A 23374-nucleotide genomic window follows, 5' to 3' on the forward strand; every position below is an offset into this window, starting at 1 on the left:
GGAGCAACACGAATTCCACCTGCATCCGTCCGGACACTGCGCCGTCGCGGCGGTCTTTTTGGTGCGGAATCCATGTGAACAGGGGCTTACAACCGCCGATTTAAAGTATTTTTATTTATTTTTTTACAAAAATCACAGCAAAATACCGTAGATTCTGATAAGGGCTCATGCACACGACCGTATGTATTTTGCGGTCCGCAAAAAATACGGATGACGTCTGTGTGCATTCTGTATTTTGGCGGAACGGAACAGCCGGCCCCTAATAGAACAGTCCTATCCTTGTACGTAATGCGGAAAATAATAGGACACAGAATGCACACGGAGTACCTTCCGTTTTTTTTTGCGGACCCAGGGAAATTAATGGTTCTGCATTCGGTCCGCAGAAAAGACAGAACGGACACGGAAAGAAAATACGTTCGTGTGAACGAGCCCTAAGGCCTCTTGCATGCGAACGTATTTTCATTACGTTTCCATTATGGTTTTTTTTGCGGACCACATAAAGAACCATTAATTTCCCTGGGTCCGCAAAAAAAACGGAAGGTACTCGTGTGCATTCCGTGTCCGTATTTCCGTTCCGCAAAAAAAATAGAACATGTCCTATTATTGTCCGCATAACGGACAAGTATAATACAGTTCTATTAGGGGCCAGATGTTGCGTTCTGCACAATACGGAATGCACGCGGATGTCATCTGTATTTTTGGCGGATCCGTTTTTTGTGGACCGCAAAATACATACGGTCGTGTGCATGAGCCCTAATCCAGTATATATTCAGATGAATGTGAATTGCTCGCAGCAGATGCAACAAATGCCGCATGTAATAAATCAAACACATAGGGCATAATGCACATGTATGTATGCTAAAATCCTTTCCTATGTCTTCGAAGATCGCTGCAAAACCGCACCCTAAACGCAACACACTAGACCGCTTCCCCTCCCCGCGCTGCTGCCACGTAACTTTATAGCCATCAAAGAGTTAAACTAGTTCTGAGAATCATCTGACCGCTCGACCCCGCCCCAATCCTCAGGTGATGCTGCGGGGTGACGTCAGACGGGGCGTGGCTACGCAGTGCGGCGCCTTCTACCCTAACGGACAGAAGCTGCTGCCGCCGTCATGTCGGACAACAACAACGGGGAGGAGCCCGCGTTGCACGGTGAGTGCGCCCCGGTCTCCCCGGTAGCCAGCCGCGGTGTCCAGTCCGGAGGGAGGAGGCGGAAATAGACGTTCAGTCCCCGCTCAGCGTCTGCGAGATAGAGACGGGGGACAAGGCAGCCAGACAAACACAAGGAGTAGCCAATCAGGGCCGAGCACGGGGTGTATGGGCGGGGTTTAAGGGACAGAATGATCGAGTTTGGCCAATGGGGAAGCAGGGGCGGGCTTGACTGGGCGGGGCCATGAGGAGGATGTACACAGTGTTGTTATTGTCGTGTCTGGGCTGGTGTTCCTGGGTCTTGTAGTCCTCCCGTCACATGACCTCCCCTCCCCACTGATCCCGTAGTGTTTATCTCTGCTCTTTACACTGTGGCCCTCCTGTTATTGTGCTACTACAACTCCCATTAGGCACCACAACAGTTGGCCGGGCCACAGGTTTATGTGGCCACGAGCAGCCTCAGGCCCTCCATGTGTGATACCTGCCTGTCACCTGCAGCGCCTCACTGTGGTGAATGTGGGTAATGTGACTGGTCAGTGCTCAGAGATCATCATGAAGACACAATGTGATGAATGTGTGATCACATCAGAAGTGATGACATCACGTGACCACTGGTTGTGTCATGTGTGGGGGAGGAGTCTATTATCTATCTTAAATAAGCTTTATTGGCAGGACTAAACACATAATAGCGTTGCCAAAGCAAGTGGGGAATAATTGGGTAGGGATGGGGACAGATCCAGGGTGGGGGTATAGGAGTCCATGGCATATCGGGCTCCTCTCAGTCTATGGAAACGTATGAATCGGTTGGTAATCAGGTGTTACTGTTTCATGAACCAAGCCCCAGTGTGGAGCATCTTCCTTCCTTCCTTCCTTCCTCCTCCTCCTCCTCCTCCTCCATGGAGGTGAAGTCTGAGCAGAGATCAGTCAGTCTCCTGAAGTAAGCGTCCCTCACTGCTGAGTATTTGGGGCACCGCAGCAGGAAGTGGGCCTCATCCTCCACCATCTCCTGGTCACACTGCGGGCACTGTTCTGTCGGTGCTGCCCGGATTCGATGAGCAGGCTGTGGCCCTCAGTCTGTACCGGCTGTTGGTCTTTATTGTTGGGGAGTTTCTCCAGACATGGGGCCAGTTTGTACTCCCACTGCAGGCTCTGGTACACCTTCAGCTTCTGGGATGTTCTTATGTAGTTCCTCCAGACGCTGAGATATTTGCTCTTGTGTATCGTCCTCTGAATTTCCCCCTTGGTCAGGCTGGGCTGGTTGGCGGGCTGGGCTGGTTGGCGGGCTGGGCTGATTGGCGGGCCGGTCAGGCTGGGCTGTTTGGCGGGCCGGTCAGGTTTGGTTGAGTTGTTCTAGGGCTGTGATGGCTAACCTCCGGCACTCCAGCTGTGTTAAAACTACAACTCCCAAGCTGTATACTTGCTTGGCTGTTCTCAGAACTTCATAGAAATGAATGGAGCATGCTGGGAGTTGTAGTTTCACCACAGCTGAAGTGCCAGAGGTTAGCCATCCCTGTTCTAGGGTGTCTTGTTGTCCTGGGGCTTCTTGGTGTAGCGAGGCTTTGTGATAATAGGAGGTTGGACGGTAGATCCTCCTCCAGTGCTCATTCAGTGGAGGAGATCAGAAGATCACCTCCACAGTATGAGGACGAGGGATCGCTGTTGCATACAGAATCATGGTTTAGACCACACGATCTACTGCCCAGAAGCGATGATTGATGTGCCTGCACGAATGACGGGATCACCCGATGAATGAATGCTTCTCTCGTTTATCGTGTGGCGGCACATTCAGACGGGCGGACTGTCGGGAACGAGTGTTGGCAGGACCGTTCGTCCCCATTTATCTGCCTGATTATTGGTCAGTGTAAATCCACCTGTTGGTCCCATTCACATGACTGTGTGAGGGCCGTCGGATCCATAAAACACGGGCACCGTGCGTCCAAAGATAGGACATGCCCCATCTTTTGCCGCACGGCTGAGGGACTAGGAAGCCCTTCAGAAGCGGTTTGCGGTCCGTAAAATGGATGCGGTCATGTGACTAGGGCTTTACAGACATGATATCCACAGTGGTCACTCGCATCTGGCCTTCTTAAACTATGGCGCATTTATGACATCCGGCCTAATTTCCGCCTCGGTAAAGTAAAAGAAATCTTGTGAAAAATCGTCCCCTTTGTGTGTTAATATCTCACCATTTTAAGATCTCTGCTTGTTGTCAGAAATCATTTTTGTCCATAAGACCTTAGGCTAGGTCTATACGGCGACATTTGTCGCACCAATGTTGCGCAACAATTTTTATAATACTAGTCTATGGTGTCGCACTGCAACATGCTGCGACGCGACAGTCACAAAAAATCCATTCGAGATGGATTTTTCTGCGACACCATAGACTATCATTGTAAAAATTGTCGTGCGACAAATGTTGCAGTGTAGTTGTGCCCTATCTGTCGCACGACTTATTGTCGTCGTGTAGACCTAGCCCTGCTCTGTATGCGTGATTGTACCGGCGTTTACAATCGCGCATACAGTGACAAGCGAACGCCCATTGTCGCGCGTTCCCGAAAGTCTATGTACGGGAACGCGCGACAAGACGCCCCAAAGAAGCTCATGTACTTCTTGGGGCGTCGGGCGTTTTACAGCGCGATCGTACGCGCTGTAAAACACCCAGGTGAGAACCATGCCGATAGGGAAGCATTGGTTTCTCCTTGTTGAGCGTTTTACCGCGCTGTAAAACGCTCAGGTGTGAACCCAGCCTTAAACTTCCCACAGCTGAGACTTTGGCTACATGCACACGACCATTCAGTTTTTTAACGGTCCACAAACCGCGTATACGCAAAAAAACTGAAGCCGCATGTGTGCCTTCCGCAGTTTGCGAAACGGACGGCCCATTTTAGAAATGCCTATTCTTGTCTGCAAAACGGACAAGAATAGGACATGCTATATATTTTTTGCGGGGCCATGGAACGGTGTCCGCATCTTTTGCGGCCCCATTGAAGTGAATGGGTCCGCACCCGAGCCACAAAAACTGCGGCTCGGATGCGGACCCGAAAAACAGTTGTGTGCATGAGGCCTTTGCTTGAGTCCCCGGTCCTTCTCCTGCACAGGGCACCTGTAGCAGGTATTATATATAGGTGGAGTTAGAAATCCTGTCATACGCCTGGATGCAGTGTAGTCATCCAGGTGCAGCGGGGGGGCCGTGGTCTGCCGCTGCCTTTGATGTTAATGGGGCCGGTCACTCCATTGTGTCTGGCAGCCATTAACCTGCGTCTCTCCTGAAGATCCTTTGTGCCGAGCGGCGTATAAATAGCGTCTGACCGTACTGAGAGGATTAGTGGGATCTCCGGGGCGAATGTGGCAGAGATGCCAGCGTGCGTGCAGAACTGCACATTGTAGGAGCCGTGTGTCGCTCTGCCCACACCCCGAGGTCTCCGCCGGCCGCCCTCGCCCCCTCCTCCATCTCTGGCTGTCTGGGAGTATTTCAGGACAGAGATTTACAGAGGAAAGCAGGACGGATTATGTGGAGACTGGGGGGGAGGAATGGTTGTCAGGTCCACCCAGCGCCTGTCTGGTGGGTCAGGATACATATATACTATTGTACCGCTCCGTCACATAGGACGGTAGTTTTGGCGACGCTTTTCAGTACATCACTTAAAGATATACCCGCTGAACATATGCATCAGCTCAATAGACGCCTATGGAATTAGCCCCTGAACCTGACTGTGGGGCTGCGCTGCAGTACCGGGTACAGCCTATGCACAAGTGTGGCGCTGTTTGGAGGAAAGCAGCCATTTAACCAATGCGTGAAGTTGGGACTAAAACATTATTATTTTGCTTTTGTGGCGGCTATATGAGAGTTCATACTGATGGATGAAACATGGCACCAGCGTTACGTGCTGCTATGCCATATTTCACCCACAGTTACCCCATAAATCCTGTGTGCAAAATTAGAGCGGGGCAGAGACATCCAATAATGAAATCTGTCTAAAAGAGCTGTCTTACCCATAGCAACCAATCACAGCGCTGCTTTCATTTTTCCAAAGCACTATAAGAAATGAAAGCTGCGATGTGATTGGTTGCTATGGGCAACAAAGACAGTTTTACTTTTGAAGTACCTTGCTGGACATGGCAGCCAATCACCGGGCTGCTTTCATGTTTCCAGAGCAGTATAAGAAATGAGAGCTGAGCTGTGATTGGCTGCTTCGGGCAACCAAGACAGTTTCCCTTCACAAGGGCTCATTCAGACAGCAGTATTTTTGTGAATCCGTTTTTTTGCCGATTAGATGCTGACCTATTCACTTCTATGGAGCCCTTTTCTTCCATTTCATGGCTCAGCAAAACAAATGAAACGTGTACTATTCTTGTCAGTGAAAATAAGGACATGGCCCCATTGATGTCTATGGTTCAGCAAAAAAACTGAATGCAATCCGTTTTTTTCTGGACATGCTGAGCTGTCCGCAAAAAATCGGATCCACATTTTTCCGGACAGCATACGGCCGTCTGAATGAGCCCTAAATCTCATGTGAAGGGCCTTGGTGCGCATGACAACCAATCACAGCACTGCTTTCATTGTACTGACCGGTTGCTGCGAGCAACAGTGGCGGTTTTGCTGTGTGGCTTGATTCATGCGCAGCATTTTGTCGCGTTTTTTGCGGAAATGGAGCAGATTTTCACTGTATGGGGGTGTAATCCTCCATGAATCCGCAGCAAAATCACCTCAGATTTGTGGTGAGATCCACAGAGGCGGCTATAGATGTCTCAGAAGTGACTGTGGAGCTGAGCTGCAGTACCGGGTACAGCCTACGGACGGGTGTGGCGCTGTTTGGAAGAAAGCAGCCATGTTTTTTTCTCTCTATATACAACTTTATTAACCGATGCGTGAATTTGGGACTTAAATATTATTATTTTGCTTTCGAGGCTGCCATATGAACGATCCAATCCGCGGATGAAACGCGACGCCTGTTGACATGACCCAGGTTCCTGCGTTACGTGCCGCCACGCCATAGTTCACCCATGGAAGCTATAGGACCTCTCACTAGGGCAGCCACCCAGCTTTCCTAGACTCGTGATTGTGTCGTAGTACACGTTGTCCGACTCTGACAACTTTAGGATTTCTGAGGTGTTGAGTCAGAAACGTTCTGTGCCGCTGCGCTTTGTGCATAGTGATCCCATGATGCAGCTGTTACATCAGGTACGTGGCCCCGGCAAGGGTTAAACCCGGCATAGCTGTAACGTCACGCGCTGGGAAGTTTAAAGGATGCTGCACGGTGACGGCAGGAGGTATTTACTGTCAGGACGTTGTGCGGAGCTGGTACACGTGAGGCCGGCCTCTGGGCATGTTCTAGACGTGTCAGAGCAGCAGGGACTGTGTGTTGCTGGGCTGCTGTGTCACGTAATTCGGGCGCAGCCGCTCAGGAGGTTTATCTGGAGCTCCGGCCCGGTGCCTGCTACGTGTGATAAGGGTAGACGCTCGCCTCTCTCATCCTGGCTGACCAGACGAGTCCATATCTCCTCACAGGTTCCTGGGTGGAGATCCAAATGAACAGCAACGGGAACAACCTGGACAGCAACAGGAATGGAGGTCTGGAGCATGTGCCCTCATCCTCCTCCATCCACAACGGGGACATGGAGAAGATCCTCCTGGACGCCCAGCACGAGTCCGGACAGAGCAGTTCCCGGAGTAGCTCGCAGTGCGAGAGGTGAGTGCTCCTCCGTCCTGGCCTCCCACCTCCAGGCGCCTTGATTGCTTGGGGTCCACTAGTGATTCGTGGCCAGTTAACCACTTAACCACCAGAGTGTTTAGTTTTTTTTTTATGACCGGATGCTTCTTAGCGATTTGTGCTCTTACTTTTATTTCTTGCTGCTTTTTCATTGTCACACGTTGTGCTGTTTTCGATAACTTTTTATGGTATTTTATTATTTAACATACCGTAATATATTACAAAATAGTAAAAAAAAAAATTTGTACGGTGACGGAACAAAAAATATTTTCTGCCATTTTAAAAAAATGTTTTTTACATACACTGTGCAGTAAAGTTTATTCTGTGGGTCAGTACCATGTCAGGGTTACCAAGTATTTATATTTTTTTGTAAAAATTGCTTTGGTTTGGACACTCATTACTTTTGTTTATTCTCCCATCAAAGATACTGTGTTTTTATTTTTTGTTGCTGTCTGAGCCCCAGTTTTTATAGGTACGATTTTGTACTATATACAACTTTGTATTCCATTTTTTTTAAGAGGATTTTTTATTTTTTTTGCACTGTTCACCGTGCCAGATAAATAACATAATATATAAAAAAATTATTAACATTTTTCAGAAGTGGCGATACGAATTATGTTTATGTATTTTTTTTCTGAATAATTTTTTTTTTTAATATTGGAAAAGGTTATTTTAAAAAATGGTAATATTTGGAGTTTTTTGTTTTGTTTTTTACGTGATGTCCCCCTTAGGGGGGCTTAAACCTATGTAAACCTATGATAGGTTGGATTATTCAAGCAATCACCACAAAATGCAATGCAGGCGGCATGTTCTGGAGCAGAAGGAGCTGAGCAGGTCTCTAATCGGTGGCTGATGGCTGCCTATGTCACAGAGGGATGACTGTCAATCACTGATAGGACCGCCTCCTTGACTCCTAAACTCAGAAAGAGCAGAGATTTAGATGAATACATTTCAAGATTTATTGAATCTTTTCCCATAAAACTACATATCGATCTGCTCAGCTCCTCCTGCTCTAACATTCTGCCTTTGGCTTGCACTGTATGTCGTGATGACAGGTTCCCTTTAAATGTAACAGTCATGGTAATGCAGACAGACGACAGGTGGTAAAAGCGTTCATCTCCATACAGCTTGCTGTATTGTCGGCAGTACATCCCTGCTCATACATGGAGATGTGCTGCTGAAAAACAGGAAAACTGGATGCGGAAGTAAAGCTTGTTGGCCTGTTGAGCGGCTTTAAAGGGGTTATCCTCAGGATAGCTCGTCAATATCTGATTGGTGAGGTCTGACTCACAGAACCCCACCGATCAGCTGTATGAAGAGGCCGCAGTGCAATACCAAGCACGGCCACTAGACGATGTATGGAGCTGAAATCCAACCTCTCGATCCTTCTCTTCCCCATCACCTGCCATTAGGGGAGAGTCAGGAGGCCCCCACACATAGGAGATGGTCGGCCAGTCTTGACAAAATCGCATATTAATTTTCTGCTGAAGACCTGCTCCCTCTCACGTGTAACCTCAGCCTCTGATGTCCTCCTACCATTGATATTACACCGTATTCTTCTCCGCTTCGTCTCCAGCTTCCCTTATCTCCCTCTAGTACCCTTAATGCCCCCTTCTCGCAGTATGTCATTCCTGACTTATGTTTTTCTTCCCCTCCTGCAGCCCCTCGCCTGAAGAAGGTCAGATAACCTTTGATGTGGAGATGCACACCAGTAAAGACAGCTTCCAGGTACTGATCCCTCCATCTCCTAGGTCTCTGAGAAGCGGCGTCTGTTTCTAGGACTCAATGTGCCGCCTCGTCACTGTCAGGATATGGACACACAGAGTCCTGTGGGGGCATCTGAGGTTCTCGTCTGTACTTGCCCTTCTTTACTGCCATTGATATGGGCTCTCCCCTCCACTGCATGAGGACAGGGCGAGCACCCCATAGAGACATGACATGTACCTCTGAGTTGGGAAGCTAGCCTTCATATCAGGGGTTAAGCAGTCTAAAAGAGAGGTGGAGCTTTACTACTGAGGGTTCTAAGATGTACTTGGTACCATGTTGTGCCAGGATCATTAGGGGAATGTCGTGTAAAATCAGTCGCGTCACAGGGGTCTTAAAAGACGCTGTCCCTGGATATTACTGCATAATCTAAACTCATCGCTATTGAATATACAGCAGAATAGAGCACAGGTGACGTTTTCTCGGACTGTAGACGTTCTCTTTCCTCATGTTCTCCGGTCTATCCATACCACCATGACAACTTCTTCCAGGCACATGTGGTCTCTGTAGAGCTCGCTGTCCGGACATCTAAGGTTCCTCACTTTTCCATTATCCTCATTGCCTGTACAACATCAGCTACCTACCCTGGTGGCTTAAAGGGGTTGTCCCACTTCAGCAAATGGCATTTATTATGTAGAGAAAGTTAATACAAGGCAGTTGCTAATGTATTGTGATAGTCCATATTGCCTCCTTTGCTGGCTGGATACATTATTCACTGCTTGTTTCCATGGTTACGGCCACCCTGCAATCCACACTATAGGTAAAAACCAGCCTCTCTGGTGGCCAGGACCATTAGAGCTCACATAGGCTGGTGCTTTTCTTGATGGAGTGCAAGCACGACCACCACTAATGGATTGCAGGGTGGTCATAACCATGGAAACAAGCAGTGTATAATGTGATGGAAAAATGACTCCAGCCAGCAAAGGAGGCAATATGGGTAATAACAATACATTAGTAAGTGCTTTGTATTAACTTTCTCTACATGATATATGTTATTTGCTGAAGTGAGAGGACCCCTTTAACAGTGCCATCCATCTGCTACCCCCCATTACTGTGCTGACCAGTGCCCAGAATAATGTACTACAGAAATATTAGCACCATACAGATAGTCCCCCTGAAAAAAACTACACATAGTCCCCTCAAAAATAGTTCCACACTGTCCTGAGAAATATTTGTGCCAAGCTGATAATGCCAGTGACCGTAATAATGCCCATGAAGTCTGCTGAAAAACAATGTGGCAAGTATACAGCGTCCCTGACAGTAACAGTGCCCAAGCAGTACTTCCAGAAAGTGGCAATGCCAAGATGAGTGCCAGAACAGTAATAATGATTCCAAAAAACAACCTTGCCACTCAGAGTGCCCTCAAATATAAATTTCCCCCTACAGTGCCCCCAAAAGGACTGTGCCAGGGTCTCCTCCCATAGTAATAGTGCCCCCATAAGTAAATGAGCCCCTCATAGTGCCACTAATAGTAATCTTTCTCCCCCGAGTGCCCTATTAGTAGTGATCTCCAAAAGTACCCCCCAGTAGCAGTGTTGTCTGGTAGCAGCTTTTCCTCTCTTGGCACTGGGAACACGTGCATGCTCGGTACCAAGCATGTATGTGTATCTGGGGCGGTGGACTAGGTGTCAGCTGACTGCCATTGAAGGTGTATTGACACCCTAACTCTTGTCCCATGTCGCCTTCTGTGGTGTGGGGCAGGTCACATGCCTCTTCCGGCATGGTGCAGACAGGACCGATGACATCATCATTCCACCTGTGGATTCTGTGTAGCAGGTTGGCGCACACAGGCACAAAACCAGGCTCTATGGGCCCAGGATAAACTGTATTGCGCAGATCTGATAGAACTGATGCCACCCGTCAGGACTTGTCGCCAGTCCCTGGTATAAAGGATATTGTTCTTTCAGTTCCATATTATTAGTGTTTATTAACCCTTTAATAGATGGGACATTGTCCTCTAAATAGGTCCTCTTAAAGTTCACTCCAGACCTGCCGCTCACGGATGTAATTAGTCGTTTAACCGGAATTTCTGTATCTGATAAAATATTCTTACCGGTTAGAAGCGCCTCATCAGATGTCTCTACCGTTACGTCACTTGCCAGTCCTGGAGGACCTCCCCTAAGCATGAGCCCCATGCCCCCCTTGTGCTTCAGCATATTCACTGCTGCGCCATTTAAAGTCTATGGGGCTGATGCAGATACTTGACCTCTGCTCCTGAACGGTGGTGGTCCCAGCAGATCGGGGATACGTTTTTATTACAGGGAACCGCTTTTAACGGGGGTTTTCTGGTTATAATGATTTTTAAGCAGCAAGTGTCCGCAGTCTGCCCCTTGAAACAGAAGATTCATGCTCCATGCCGCTCCGGTCCTCCGCGCTGTTCACATCTGGTTGTCCGTGGGCACGGTCACATGCAACGCTTCAGCAGTGACGTGTATGTGAGGCCACAAGCAGCTCGTTTTCGGTCACCATGCCCGCGCAGTGACCGGAGAATGGAGGCAGAGCGGCATGGAGCCGGTAAGCACAAATCTTCCATTTCAGGAGGCAGACAGCGGGCACAAGAATCTTAATTACCGGAAAACCTCTTTAAGGAGGCTGTAAAGATGATTTGTCACTTTCCTAGGAGGGAGGGTCCTCTCTGTGCTTCATACGATGAAGGATTTCTACATAGGAATGACATTAAACACCTTGCACAGTCATTAAGACCGGTGATTAAATGGGCGCATCCAAGCGTTGAGTAACCCTGACGGAGCGTATTTATGGAGCAGAAGAACCTGTCCAGTGACAATCCCTAACCCCCGACCTTCCGTGCTCCTTATGGCGTGTATCCTTTAGTATATGGGATCGGCCCTATTGGGGCAACACGTTATTCCTTCCCCCCTCAAAATTAGCAATGGCGCTCTGTGCCCTACGGAGATGCCCTGTGTCCATATCGGCCTTTCTCCTACATCAGAAACCGCTGTCAGCCTGTTATGTACGGGAATGAAGTAGGTGAACCACATTAGCAATTCTAATGGCGGGTTTACACGGCCCGACGAGCAGACAATTATCAGGAAGGACACATTCCTGATAATGACCTGCTCATCAGCGGAGGAAAGAGCTGCATTTACGTGTACCGATCGCTTCCACTGTATGAGGACGAGCGATGGCGACTGCTGTCTGTCATCCTCATACAGGTATATTGTTTCTGGGCAGCAGATCCCTGTTCACACCGCACCGTCTGCTGCCCAGAAATGATGGTTGAGGCGTCCGCACCGAAGAGCTTTTAACCTGATGAAGAAACGTTTCACACATTCATCCAGTGATCCGCGGCGCCTTCACAGGGGCAGATTATCTGGAATTAAAGTTTGTTCCCGATAATCGACCGTAACGTCGGGCTGTGTACACCTGCCATGAAGAACACATTCCAGTATAATCCCTTTATCCTGAGATCTCGCCATCTGTCCTGGGTAGCTGGCGTGCCTCCAGCATGGAGGGGCCGGAATGAAGGTAGGTGGCCTCTTAAAGGGGATTTTCCTGCAAATAACACATCCTTTATCCAAAGCTTAGCAGATGGGACCCCAGCGATCATGAGAATGGAGCTGTACTGCATGTGCGTGACCACTGCTCCATTCACTTCTATGGGACTGCAGAGTACAGAGCTCTATCAGCTGTCCCATAGAGTAGAGCAGTGGTCAGGTGTGTGTAGAATTGGGAATCGGGGGGCCTCTGTTCTAGTGATCGCTGGGGGTCCCAGCAGTCGGCTCCTCTGTCTTATGGCGTTTGTGGAAAACGCCCTTTAAGACCGCCATCCCACTCGCAACTCCCAGGAAGCTGAGATAGGGGAGCTGTTTGCCGAGCCTTCACACTGTAGAGCTGCTTTAGCAGTTCCTGCCGGTGACTTGGAGGCAACTCCGTGATCATGGAGCTCTATAGGGGTTAAAAAATATAAGCCAAGGCCCCAATTTCTGCCATTGATCTCTCTGCAAATCTGCAGCTGATGGGCAGGGAATATTTGGTAACCTCTGTATTCCCTCCACGTCACAGGCAGATATAGGGAAAGTCCCTATAGACCCCATCAAACAGCTCCCTGTGTCTCAGCTTCCTGTAAGTTCTCATAGGCCCACCCTAGAGAATAATAGTAATACTGCCATCACTCTGTGTAGATCTGCTATCTTACCGCAGCTGCGCCTTTCTTTCAGTCTGAAGAAGACGACGGAGAGGCCGAGAAAGAAGAAGAAGTTCTGAAGAAGAGCGCAGACTGGGTATCCGACTGGTCGAGTAGACCCGAAAATGTCCCCCCAAAGTAAGCTGCTCAGCCATGTGTCGCCCTAGCGTGCGGAAATAGTCAGCATATTTGTGTGATTATTTCCCCCCCTTTCCCTGGCCAGATCTCGGCACACCGGCAAAGCTTTCACATGTGGTAGGAAGAAGTATGTCTAGTGTGTCCACAGCTGCTCCACGGGAGGACACTAAAGGAGCAGAACCAGGCACTCTTTATTGGAAACTGCAGGGATTGCGGCGCTTTTTCTTCTGTGCAAAAAAAAAAAAAAAAGTGGGAAATGCATAGGAACCTGAATGTACCCTCTGGCCTTGGACACATGGCTGCAATATGGAGTTAGAATATGGCAGCCATAGGAATCTATACAGGCCGTACCTCAGTATTCACCCCTAGAAGCATTGGAGGCTCCGGACTGCGCGGCGGGAGGCCTGAAGGCTATGTTCACATATCATTTTTTTTAAATCTACATTGGGAAAGCTCCTGAACATATCCATTTACCTGACTGAGGTTGTAAGAGTGCCCCTTTAGTCTCATCAGAGATGCCTAAATTGATAGAAAAGTGCAGTGTATAGCGGGCGATGGATGCTGCTGTTTGCCTGTACCATGGCAGACATCTAAGGCTACTTTCACACTCTCGTTGTTGCGTTTCAGAGGATCTCAATACCGGAAAGAATAGTTTCCGTTTGGTCCTCATGCATTCTGAATGCATCAGGATGGCCTCCGTTCCGGCAGCATTCCGTTTTGTGAACGGACACAAAACCGCTGCAAGGTCATAAAACGGATCTGACATTGAAAACAATGTAAGGCTACACTAGCGTTTTCTGCGGATCCATCATGGATCTACAAAAACGCTTCCGTTTTTGGAGCAAGATTAAAGGGATCTGTCAACTCTCCTGAAATAGCAGTTCTGGGGCATCTTTCACATAGAACTTTGAATTGTGCTATTCCTTTATTATTCCTGTTGGAAATATATGAATACATTGAAAAGTAGGTGTCCAGTCAGTGCTGACAGTGTGAGGGATCATTCAGACGACCGAATAAGTTTGCGGAATGGGTGCGAAACCCATTCGTTTCAATAGGGCCGCAACATATGCTGTCCGCATCCGTGGTTCCGTTCCACTGATAAGAATAGGCATTTTCTACTATGGTTGCGGCCATGTGCGGTCCGCAAATTGCGGAACGTACACAGCCAGTATCCACAAAGCACTACGGCCGTCTGAATGGGCCCTTAGACTGTGTGGGGACACACGCCATTGACGGGGGAATGGTGCAGCACAGAATTATGGGATGCCCCAAAATTGTCATGGCTGAAGACAAGTAGACATGTCTAAAGACATGAAAAGTGGGGTATTCCCAGAATGAAAACTGTCCGATCAATGGGGGTCACACCGATGGGTTCCCCCAGTGATGAGGGTAGTAGGGGTTCTGTGCCCCCCCATTTAAATGGAGCAGGCACAATGCTGTTCCATTCAACCTCTATGCAACTATTGAAGATGGCCGAGTACAGCTAGCTCCATTCAAACGGAGGACACAGGACCCCCTGTTCTTGTGATTGGTAGGTGACAAGTTGTCATTCTGAGACGCCCCCTTTACCGATGGAGAAGCGGTGAACCAAACCCAGACTTTTAATTCAAAGCAAGTCAATTCTTTCAGCAGATTTTCGACTCCGGTTTGACCCCTTTCAGGGTGAGATCCGCTTGTAACAAGTTTTCAGGTCCTCCAATGACACCTTTAGTATATGCCCTGTGATAATTCTCTGCTGTTTGTTGTCTCGCCAGGGAATTTCATTTCCGACACCCCAAGAGGTCTGTGTCTCTGAGTATGAGGAAGACGGGAGCCATGAAGAAAGGAGGCATTTTCTCGGCAGAATTCCTGAAAGTTTTCATCCCCTCTCTTTTCATCTCCCATGTCCTGGCCCTGGGGCTGGGGTAAGTCGCCAGGGTTGTTGATTGTGAATTGACTACTGCATGTTACTACTGTGACAACCACCAGTCCATAGAGATTACTGGTAACTGTGCAAAGATGTAACGTGGTTCACTGAAGATAACCACTGCCACGTGGAAAGTAAATCTGCAGGCGTAACTCCCCAGTGATGTATCTGACTAGTACTAGTCCCATATGGTGCCAGTGATGTATCTGACTAGTACTAGTCCCATATGGTGCCAGTGATGTATCTGACTAGTACTAGTCCCATATGGTGCCAGTGATGTATCTGACTAGTACTAGTCCCATATGGTGCCAGTGATGTATCTGACTAGTACTAGTCCCATATGGTGTCCGTGATGTATCTGACTAGTACTAGTCCCATATGGTGTCCGTGATGTATCTGACTAGTACTAGTCCCATATGGTCTCAGTGATGTATCTGACTAGTACTAGTCCCATATGGTGTCCGTGATGTATCTGACTAGTACTAGTCCCATATGGTCTCAGTGATGTATCTGACTAGTACTAGTCCCATATGGTCTCAGTGATGTATCTGACTAGTACTAGTCCCATATGGTGTCCGTGATGTATCTGACTAGTACTAGTCCCATATGGTCTCAGTGATGTATCTGACTAGTACTAGTCCCATATGGTGCCCGTGATGTATCTGACTAGTACTAGTCCCATATGGTGCCCATGATGTATCTGACTAGTACTAGTCCCATATGGTGTCCGTGATGTATCTGACTAGTACTAGTCCCATATGGTGTCCGTGATGTATCTGACTAGTACTAGTCCCATATGGTCTCAGTGATGTATCTGACTAGTACTAGTCCCATATGGTCTCAGTGATGTATCTGACTAGTACTAGTCCCATATGGTCTCAGTGATGTATCTGACTAGTACTAGTCCCATATGGTCTCAGTGATGTATCTGACTAGTACTAGTCCCATATGGTGTCCGTGATGTATCTGACTAGTACTAGTCCCATATGGTCTCAGTGATGTATCTGACTAGTACTAGTCCCATATGGTCTCCGTGATGTATCTGACTAGTACTAGTCCCATATGGTCTCAGTGATGTATCTGACTAGTACTAGTCCCATATGGTCTCAGTGATGTATCTGACTAGTACTAGTCCCATATGGTCTCAGTGATGTATCTGACTAGTACTAGTCCCATATGGTCTCAGTGATGTATCTGACTAGTACTAGTGCCCATGTGGTGATATTTCTGACTAGTACTAGATTCTCTTACATCACTGATCATCTGAGCGGCAGCGCTAATCAGATATATATGTGATCAGATGATTAGTGATGAATGTGATCCCTGATGATCAGTGATGTATGTGATCAGATGATCCCTGGTGATGTAAGTCCTCCCTGGCGAGCAGATGGTCACATAGACCACTGTGTATAAGGAGGAACCTGCCAGTTGGAGGGCAGGAGAGACCACATGGATACTCCTTCCTCAGGATTAACCACTCCATTATCCTACATACAGACTGCACATCACTGCCACTACAGCATGCTGCTCTCTGGGGTTAGCACCAGCTTGCTGACAGGTTCCTTTAAAAGTGAATCTGTGATCATAATAACAGGATTCAGTAGCCTGCTCAGAGACCTCTGTAGACGGCAGGGTTCAGAGTTGTTGCTCCTCGGTACAGAGTATGATTCTGGTTTGTTGTGTGGACTGCCTGCAGAGTATCTCTCCTGTCGCATCCACAAGCATTTCCCTGAAGACTCCCCAGTAGCTGGATCCTGCCTCACAATGAGTCGGCTCCATTCATATGAAGCTGGAAAATTCTTTAAAGTGGTTGTTCGCATTTCACATTATTTCTTTTTCCTAAAAAAAAACATTTTTGTTTCAGCGATTTTGGTAAAAATGTGACAGCAATGTGTGTGTTTAAGCCTTGACTGATCACTTTGGAAGGCTCTCTGAGGCCACCTAGTGGTAGCCTGAAGGCACGTACAACATGATTTTCATGTTTTTTGTTTTTTTTTTACGTTTTTTTTTTTTAAATAACATGAAGTTTGTGCACTTTATGTACTCGCCCTATTAGGTGTCCTGACGCAGATGGCATCCATGAAAATCTCCATTTCTGTGCAATGTGTTTATATATAGACCTGCTAATATGCTCCCAATGGAAGGCCTGCATTGTTTTATTGCACTGAGAATCCACACACCCTCGTTGACCAAGGCTTTTTTTGTTCTTATTGTTAAAGGGGTCATCTAACCCCTATAATGTCCCCCCTAGTGTGGGCATTAGAAGTTTAACTTTTGAAAAGTATTTAGACAGTGAGTTTGTGTATGCTTTAATTATAAAGAGTTGCTTAAAAGTTTCCTTTAAAGTGCACCTGTTGTTGCAGATAAGGTTTAAGAATAGGCTTTCATAGGTATGTACATGAGGACTGGCACTATTTCTGACCATTATATGACTTGTATATAGCATTTACTAGCAGTTTCCCCTCTGTGGGCTCCATCTGTAGTTGTCTGTTCTCCCTGAGCCAATAGGTAGAGACTAGCTGTTATGATGTCTCTTATACACAGCACACACACAGAAGAGGAGATCCTGCTCCCCCACAGAACCAGCAGCAGTGATATAAGACATTATACAGAAATAATAAGCAGTGTAGCTGTGTATTAAGCATGGGGGCGAGACAGAAAACCAGAAGCAACATCTCTGTCTGTGCCTCTTTTTGTACAGCAGCTTCTTGCTCCCCTATCTCCCCCCACCATAGAAGCAGAATCGGACTGAAGTCTCTTAGGCCCACCAGAGGAAATGATTGAGGGCCCATCCTCTGTGTATACAGGACCTGTTTTATTAGGGGTCCATTATTGTCAGAGCTTGGGTCCACTGGTATTTTGGTGGGCCAGTCCTGCCCTGCATGTAACCTGATCTCTCAGTGTAGCTGAAAATCTGTATTGTCTCTGCCTCTGACTAGATGCAGCTGATAAGTGGGGAAAGAGGCATTACCTCTAAGATATATTAAAAAGTTTTATTTTCACTTGTACCATTGACTTGTGCAAAGTTTGTTGACCATATGAATACTATATGCACGGAAATATAATACTTAAACAATTTGCTGAGTGTCCACGTCTCACTGTTATCTGTTTTGTCATTGCAGCATTTATATTGGGAAAAGATTGACCCTCCCATCTACCAGTTCTTATTGATGGAGCATGATCTGGAATTGATCCCCCGACCCCCTGAAGGTGTGTTCCTGTCACATTTGTGCATTTTGAACTTTGCACCATGTTAAGCATGACTTAAAGCACCCCCTTCTCGTCACCCATCTTTACAAACCTGGGAGCCCTTTCTTGCAACCTCGGGGAGGTTCAGAGCACCGAGCTTAACGTGAAGAACCCAACTCAACAAGAAATCGGCTCATCTCCTGGTCCTCCCATTTGAGAGTCCCTCAGAGAGGAAGTGTCTGACTGCAGCCAGCCATGTTGATATGGTCACTGTCTGGCTCAGACCAGAAATGTTCTCCTTCTGGACAACCCTTGCAAGCGATGAAAAACCCACCAGGTCATGTCTACCATGGGCCCCAGTGCAAATAACAAGAGCCCCAGATGTTTAACTTGATCACCCTGTAGCCTTCCGGTGACAGCACCTTCACCATCAGAGAGATGACCGCGTATCTGGCCCCATCAAAGCCCTCGGGGCTTATCGACCGTTCTATTTGGATTGCATGATGTTACCAATGGGGAATTTTGGAATCGCCTTGATCCCTACTCAGGACTGCCACAGAATATTACAAGTGGGGACTTGAGGCTTGGCTAAGAAACGTTCATTTATTTTTTATTTTTTTTAGATTGTGTGATTTCAAAAAAGAAAATAATTAGCCTGCCAATTCATAGAGAAAGCATCAAGTAGAAGCAATTCCAAGTGTGAATTGTGCCGATGATCATCTCATAGATACATGGCTCTCCCTGGAGACTAGACACACTGCCCTCTGGGATATATACTGTGAGGAACAGGAGTATTTGAACACCCTGCGATTTTGCAAGTTCTCCCACTTAGAAATCATGGAGGCAGTGGCGTACATAGAGAAGTAAGGGCCCCATAGCAAGGATTAAACCAGGCCCCCCACACAGGACAGAAGGGTTTCTGCCTAAACCCTACCACCTTGGGCCATTTTTCCACTGCCTTATTTGCTCAAAGTTGTTCCTTTAGAGGGTAAAGTCCTGACCAAGTTTTCACCTCCAGTAGAAGAGGAGATAATCCCAACTAAGACTGGGCCCCCTCTTGCCCTGGGCCCCATAGCAGTCGCATGGTCTGCCGCTATGGTAGTTACGCCCCGGCATGGAGGGATCTGAAATTCACATTGTAGGTGCATTCCCACTCTGAGAGACAAAATATAAAAAAATTTACATTGTATGATTTTTAAAGAATGTATTTGTCTTGCACTGCTGAACATAAGTATTTGAACAACTGAGAAAATCAGTGTTACTATTTGGTACAGAAGCCTTTGTTTGCAGTTACAGAGGTCAGACGTTTCCTGCCGTTCTTGACCAGGTTTGCAGACACTGCAGCAGGGATTTTGGCCGACTCCTCCACACAGATCTCCTCTAGATCTGTCAGGTTTCGGGGCTGTCGCTGAGCAACACAGAGTTTCAGCTCCCTCCAAAGATGTTCTATTGGATTTAGGTCTGGAGACTGGCTAGGCCACTCCAGAACCTGGATATGCTTCTTACGGAGCCGCTCCTTGGTTATCCTGGCTGTGTGCTTCGGGTCGTTGTCATGTTGGAAGACCCAGCCATGACCCATCTTCAATGCTCTGACTGATGGAAGGAGGTTGTTGCTCAAAATCTCACAATAAATGGCCCCATTCATCCTCTCCTTAATACAGTGCAGTCGTCCTGTCCCCTTCGCAGAAAAGCACCCCCAAAGCATGATGTTACCACCCCCCCCCCCATGCTTCACAGTAGGGATGGTGTTCTTGGGATGCAACTCATCCTTCTTTTTCCTCCAAATACGACGAGTGAAGTTTAGAGCAAAAAAGTTCTACTTTGGTCTTATCTGACCACATGACCACAGGCATTTCTCCCATGCCTCCTCTGGATCATCCAGATGGTCATTGGCAAACTTCAGACGGGCCTGGACATGTGATGACTTGAGCAGGGGAGCCTTCCGTGCAATGCATGATTTGAAACCATGACGGTGCAGTGTTCTACCGACAGTGACCTTTGAAACTATGGTCCCAGCTCTCTTCATGTTATTGACCAGCTCCTCCCTTGTAGTTCTGGGCCGATTCCTCACCTTTCTTATCATCAGTGATACCCCACGAGGTGAGATCTTGCATGGAGCCCCAGTCCGAGGGAGACTGACAGTCGTCTTTAGCCTCTTCCATTTTCTAACAATTGCTTTTGACTGCTCTTTGGTCTTTTGACAGCTCTTTGGTCTTGCCCATGGTAGTAGTTGGAGTCTGACTGATTGTGGGGTGGACAGGGGTCTTTAAAAAGCTCAGACAGGTGCTACTAAGTTAGATTATGAGTGGAGTAGAGGTGGACTTTTTAAAGGCACAGTAACAGGTCTTTGAGAGCCAGAATTCTTGCTGTTTCTCAGGTGTTCAAATACTTATGTTCAGCAGTGCAAGACAAATAAATTATTTCAAAATCATACAATGTGATTTTTTTTTTTTTTTTTTATTTTTATTCTGTCTCTCAGAGTGGGAATGCACCTACAATGTGAATTTCAGACCCCTCCATGATTTCTAAGTGGGAGAACTTGCAAAATCGCAGGGTGTTCAAATACTTCTGTACCTCACAGTGTACTGACACATAGCTGTATTTGTATGTAGATATACTAATCACACTGAACACCCCTCCTAACCCTGATATCAGCCAGGACCTAGGACCTGGATGACACTCTGCCCCCTATTAGTATGGTCAGGTCCTACTCATGCTCCCTCATAATGTCACCAGTGTTTACCTTTTGTGGCCTGGATGCCGAGATAGTGATTTTCTCTCTTTCTCCTGAAGTTTATGTCTTTGTTGTTCGTCTTTAACATACAAAATGTGAATTTGTAATAGTATTGAGTAGAAAATACGGAGGAGCGTTTAATTGTAGGACATCCATCCCGTGTGGCCACCCCCCCTTCCCCCAATCTTCATGTAGCTGTATAATACACAATCACAAGCCAGTATGGAAAGTAATAATAGACTGTTTGAAGGAGAATGCGAGATGAAGACCCCAAATGTGAAAAACTGGAGGACTGGCTTGTGATGTGGAGAGTACTCTGGGGGGGGCCTTGTGAAGGAACGTAGGGTGGACTAACATTAAGCATGTTAACAGTATACTGCTGGCTACTGTTAGTCAAGGGACTCTTCAGTGCAAGCGTTAAAACTTTCATGTCAAGGATTGTGTAATGCCGCCAGTTATCAGGGTCCTATAATATACAGTAATATATGCAAATGAAGACTAGTGGCCAATGTAGCAAATATAGGAGACTAGCTGATCTCCAGTAGAGGGTATCAGCCCTGATGCCCATATGTCTGGGTTGGCAGATGTGCCAGTAATCCAATGTTTAGACAGATTTGATGAGTACATTTTGTCCTTATGTTTCCAAAGACCCCACTTCACTTGTCCTGCCCCCTAGGAGTTTGATAACTCGTTAAACTGAGGTTATCTGTATGATGTCCTAACTAGGCAGAACTCGGGGAACAATTATGCTGGTAAACCTTATGCTTTTATAGAGCAATCATGAAAGGGGTTCTCCAGGAACGATTTGAAATAAGGGGAGGAGCCTCGCTACGCTCTGGCACTTGCATATACTGCACACTTGGTGAGCGTTCCTGTCAGGATGCTCAGCCATGATGACATAGGCAGGATCACATCATTACGTCTATTGTAGAGCAGTGCAGTGAAGCTCCGCCCCCTAGGCAGTGAGGCAACCAGTCCGAAAATTCTAGGACATTTTTCTGGCGGCCATTTAAAATTATTCCCGGAGAACCCCTTTGAGGAGCCTTATTCTACAGCAGTGTAAAAAACAAAAGCATGTACTAGATATTTACACCTGAAGAATTAAAGGGGTTCTGCACTTTCATTTAACTGATGATTTATCCTCTGGATAGATCATCAGCTTCTGATCGGTGGGGGTCCGACACCCGGGACCCACGCCGATCAGCTGTTTGAGAAGGCAGCGGCGCTCCAGCAGCACGCGGCCTTCTCACTGTTTACCGCTGGCCCAGTGACGTCACAACTAGTATCAACTAGCGTGGGCACGGCTAAGCTCTGGTCACTTGAATGGAGCTTAGCCCCGCCCATACTAGTCGTGACGTCAGTGTGCGGGCGGCCCGGCGGTAAACAGTGAGAAGGCTGCGGCGCTGCTGGAGCTCTGCTGCCTTCTCAAACAGCTGATCGGCGGGGGTCCCAGCTGTCGGACCCCCACCAATCAGAAGCTGATGATCTATCCAGAGGATAGATCATCAGTTAAATTAAAGTGCAGAACCCCTTTAGTTTAACAGGTCATTTAGAGGGAGATTTTTCAAGACCGGCACTTTCTGCACCAGTCTTGATCTCCCTTGCGCCACCGAAGGATGTGCCTAATTTATGACGACCCTCACACCTAAATTAGACGCATCCTCCGGTAGTCCGTGTGTCTAAACAGAAATCTACGGCAGCTGCCGTAGATTTATGGCTTCATTTGCTCTAGGAAACTGGTATAAATGAAGATAGATTTGTTGGGGGGTCAGGGCAGCTCCTCCTGCCCTATAACCCGCTGCACTGATTTGCCATGCTGACAGGTTCCCTTTAACAGAAAGCCGTCACAAGCACAAGGGACTGCCGTACTATAACACTGTATCGCATGTTCACATTCCCTAGGGGGTGCTAAAAATAAAAGTAAACAAAAAAATGTTTAAAATATATATATATATATATATCACCCCACCTCCTTCCCAATTTTACTAATAAAAATATACAAAAACGATACATAATTGGTATCGCCATGGCCAAAAAGTCAGGACTGTTAAAATCTAAAAATATTTATCACTCAAGCCCTCCTACAGCTCTGCAGACAGAAATATTAAAATTATGGGTATCCGAATATGGTGATGCAAAGTAATTTTATTTTATTTTTCTAAAGTTTATTTTTTTTAAAATAGTAAAGCATAAGAAAAACTATATAAATCTGGTATCACTGCAATGGTACCGACCCGAAGAATAGAGGTCGTTTTCAGCTGACGGTGAACACCGTAAAATGTAACCCTAAAAAAAGTTGATTTTTTTTTCTTTTTTTTTCTTTTCGATCTCACAAATAATTAAAAATAAAATAATTCATTAATTAAATAACGCTATTGAAAAGTGTGTTCCGCAAAAACCAAGCTACAGAGAAGTACCACCATGTGACACCTCTCTAATCTGCTGATTGGCCGAGAGGTCTTGTAGGAAGGGGGGGGCATGTACAGGAAGCTATTTTGCTGCCCCCAGTCAGCACTGCAGGTCATCATACAGATCTAATGGGCCTGTCTAGTGGTGATGTGTCGTCACAATGCCAGCCCTAGGACAGTACACCAGTCTCCGCAGATAACATGATGGATAAACCCAGACATAAAGGAAAG

The 23374-nt window shown here is 47.1% G+C and overlaps 1 protein-coding gene across 1 annotated transcript; it reads left to right on the top strand.

The window, feature by feature from the left end:
- Positions 1-1016: 1016 nt before the first annotated feature.
- BNIP3L (BCL2 interacting protein 3 like) lies at positions 1017-18902 on the top strand. The gene is made up of 6 exons (XM_044278925.1): positions 1017-1152; positions 6659-6839; positions 8522-8588; positions 12803-12906; positions 14661-14810; positions 17935-18902. The coding sequence occupies exons 1-6, from the start codon at positions 1113-1115 to the stop codon at positions 17981-17983; spliced, it is 591 nt and encodes a 196-aa protein (XP_044134860.1). The 5' UTR covers positions 1017-1112; the 3' UTR covers positions 17984-18902.
- The last annotated feature ends 4472 nt before the right edge of the window (positions 18903-23374 follow it).

The sequence above is a fragment of the Bufo gargarizans genome, chromosome 2 (assembly GCF_014858855.1).
Source record: "Bufo gargarizans isolate SCDJY-AF-19 chromosome 2, ASM1485885v1, whole genome shotgun sequence".
In the NCBI taxonomy this organism is placed as follows: domain Eukaryota; kingdom Metazoa; phylum Chordata; class Amphibia; order Anura; family Bufonidae; genus Bufo; species Bufo gargarizans.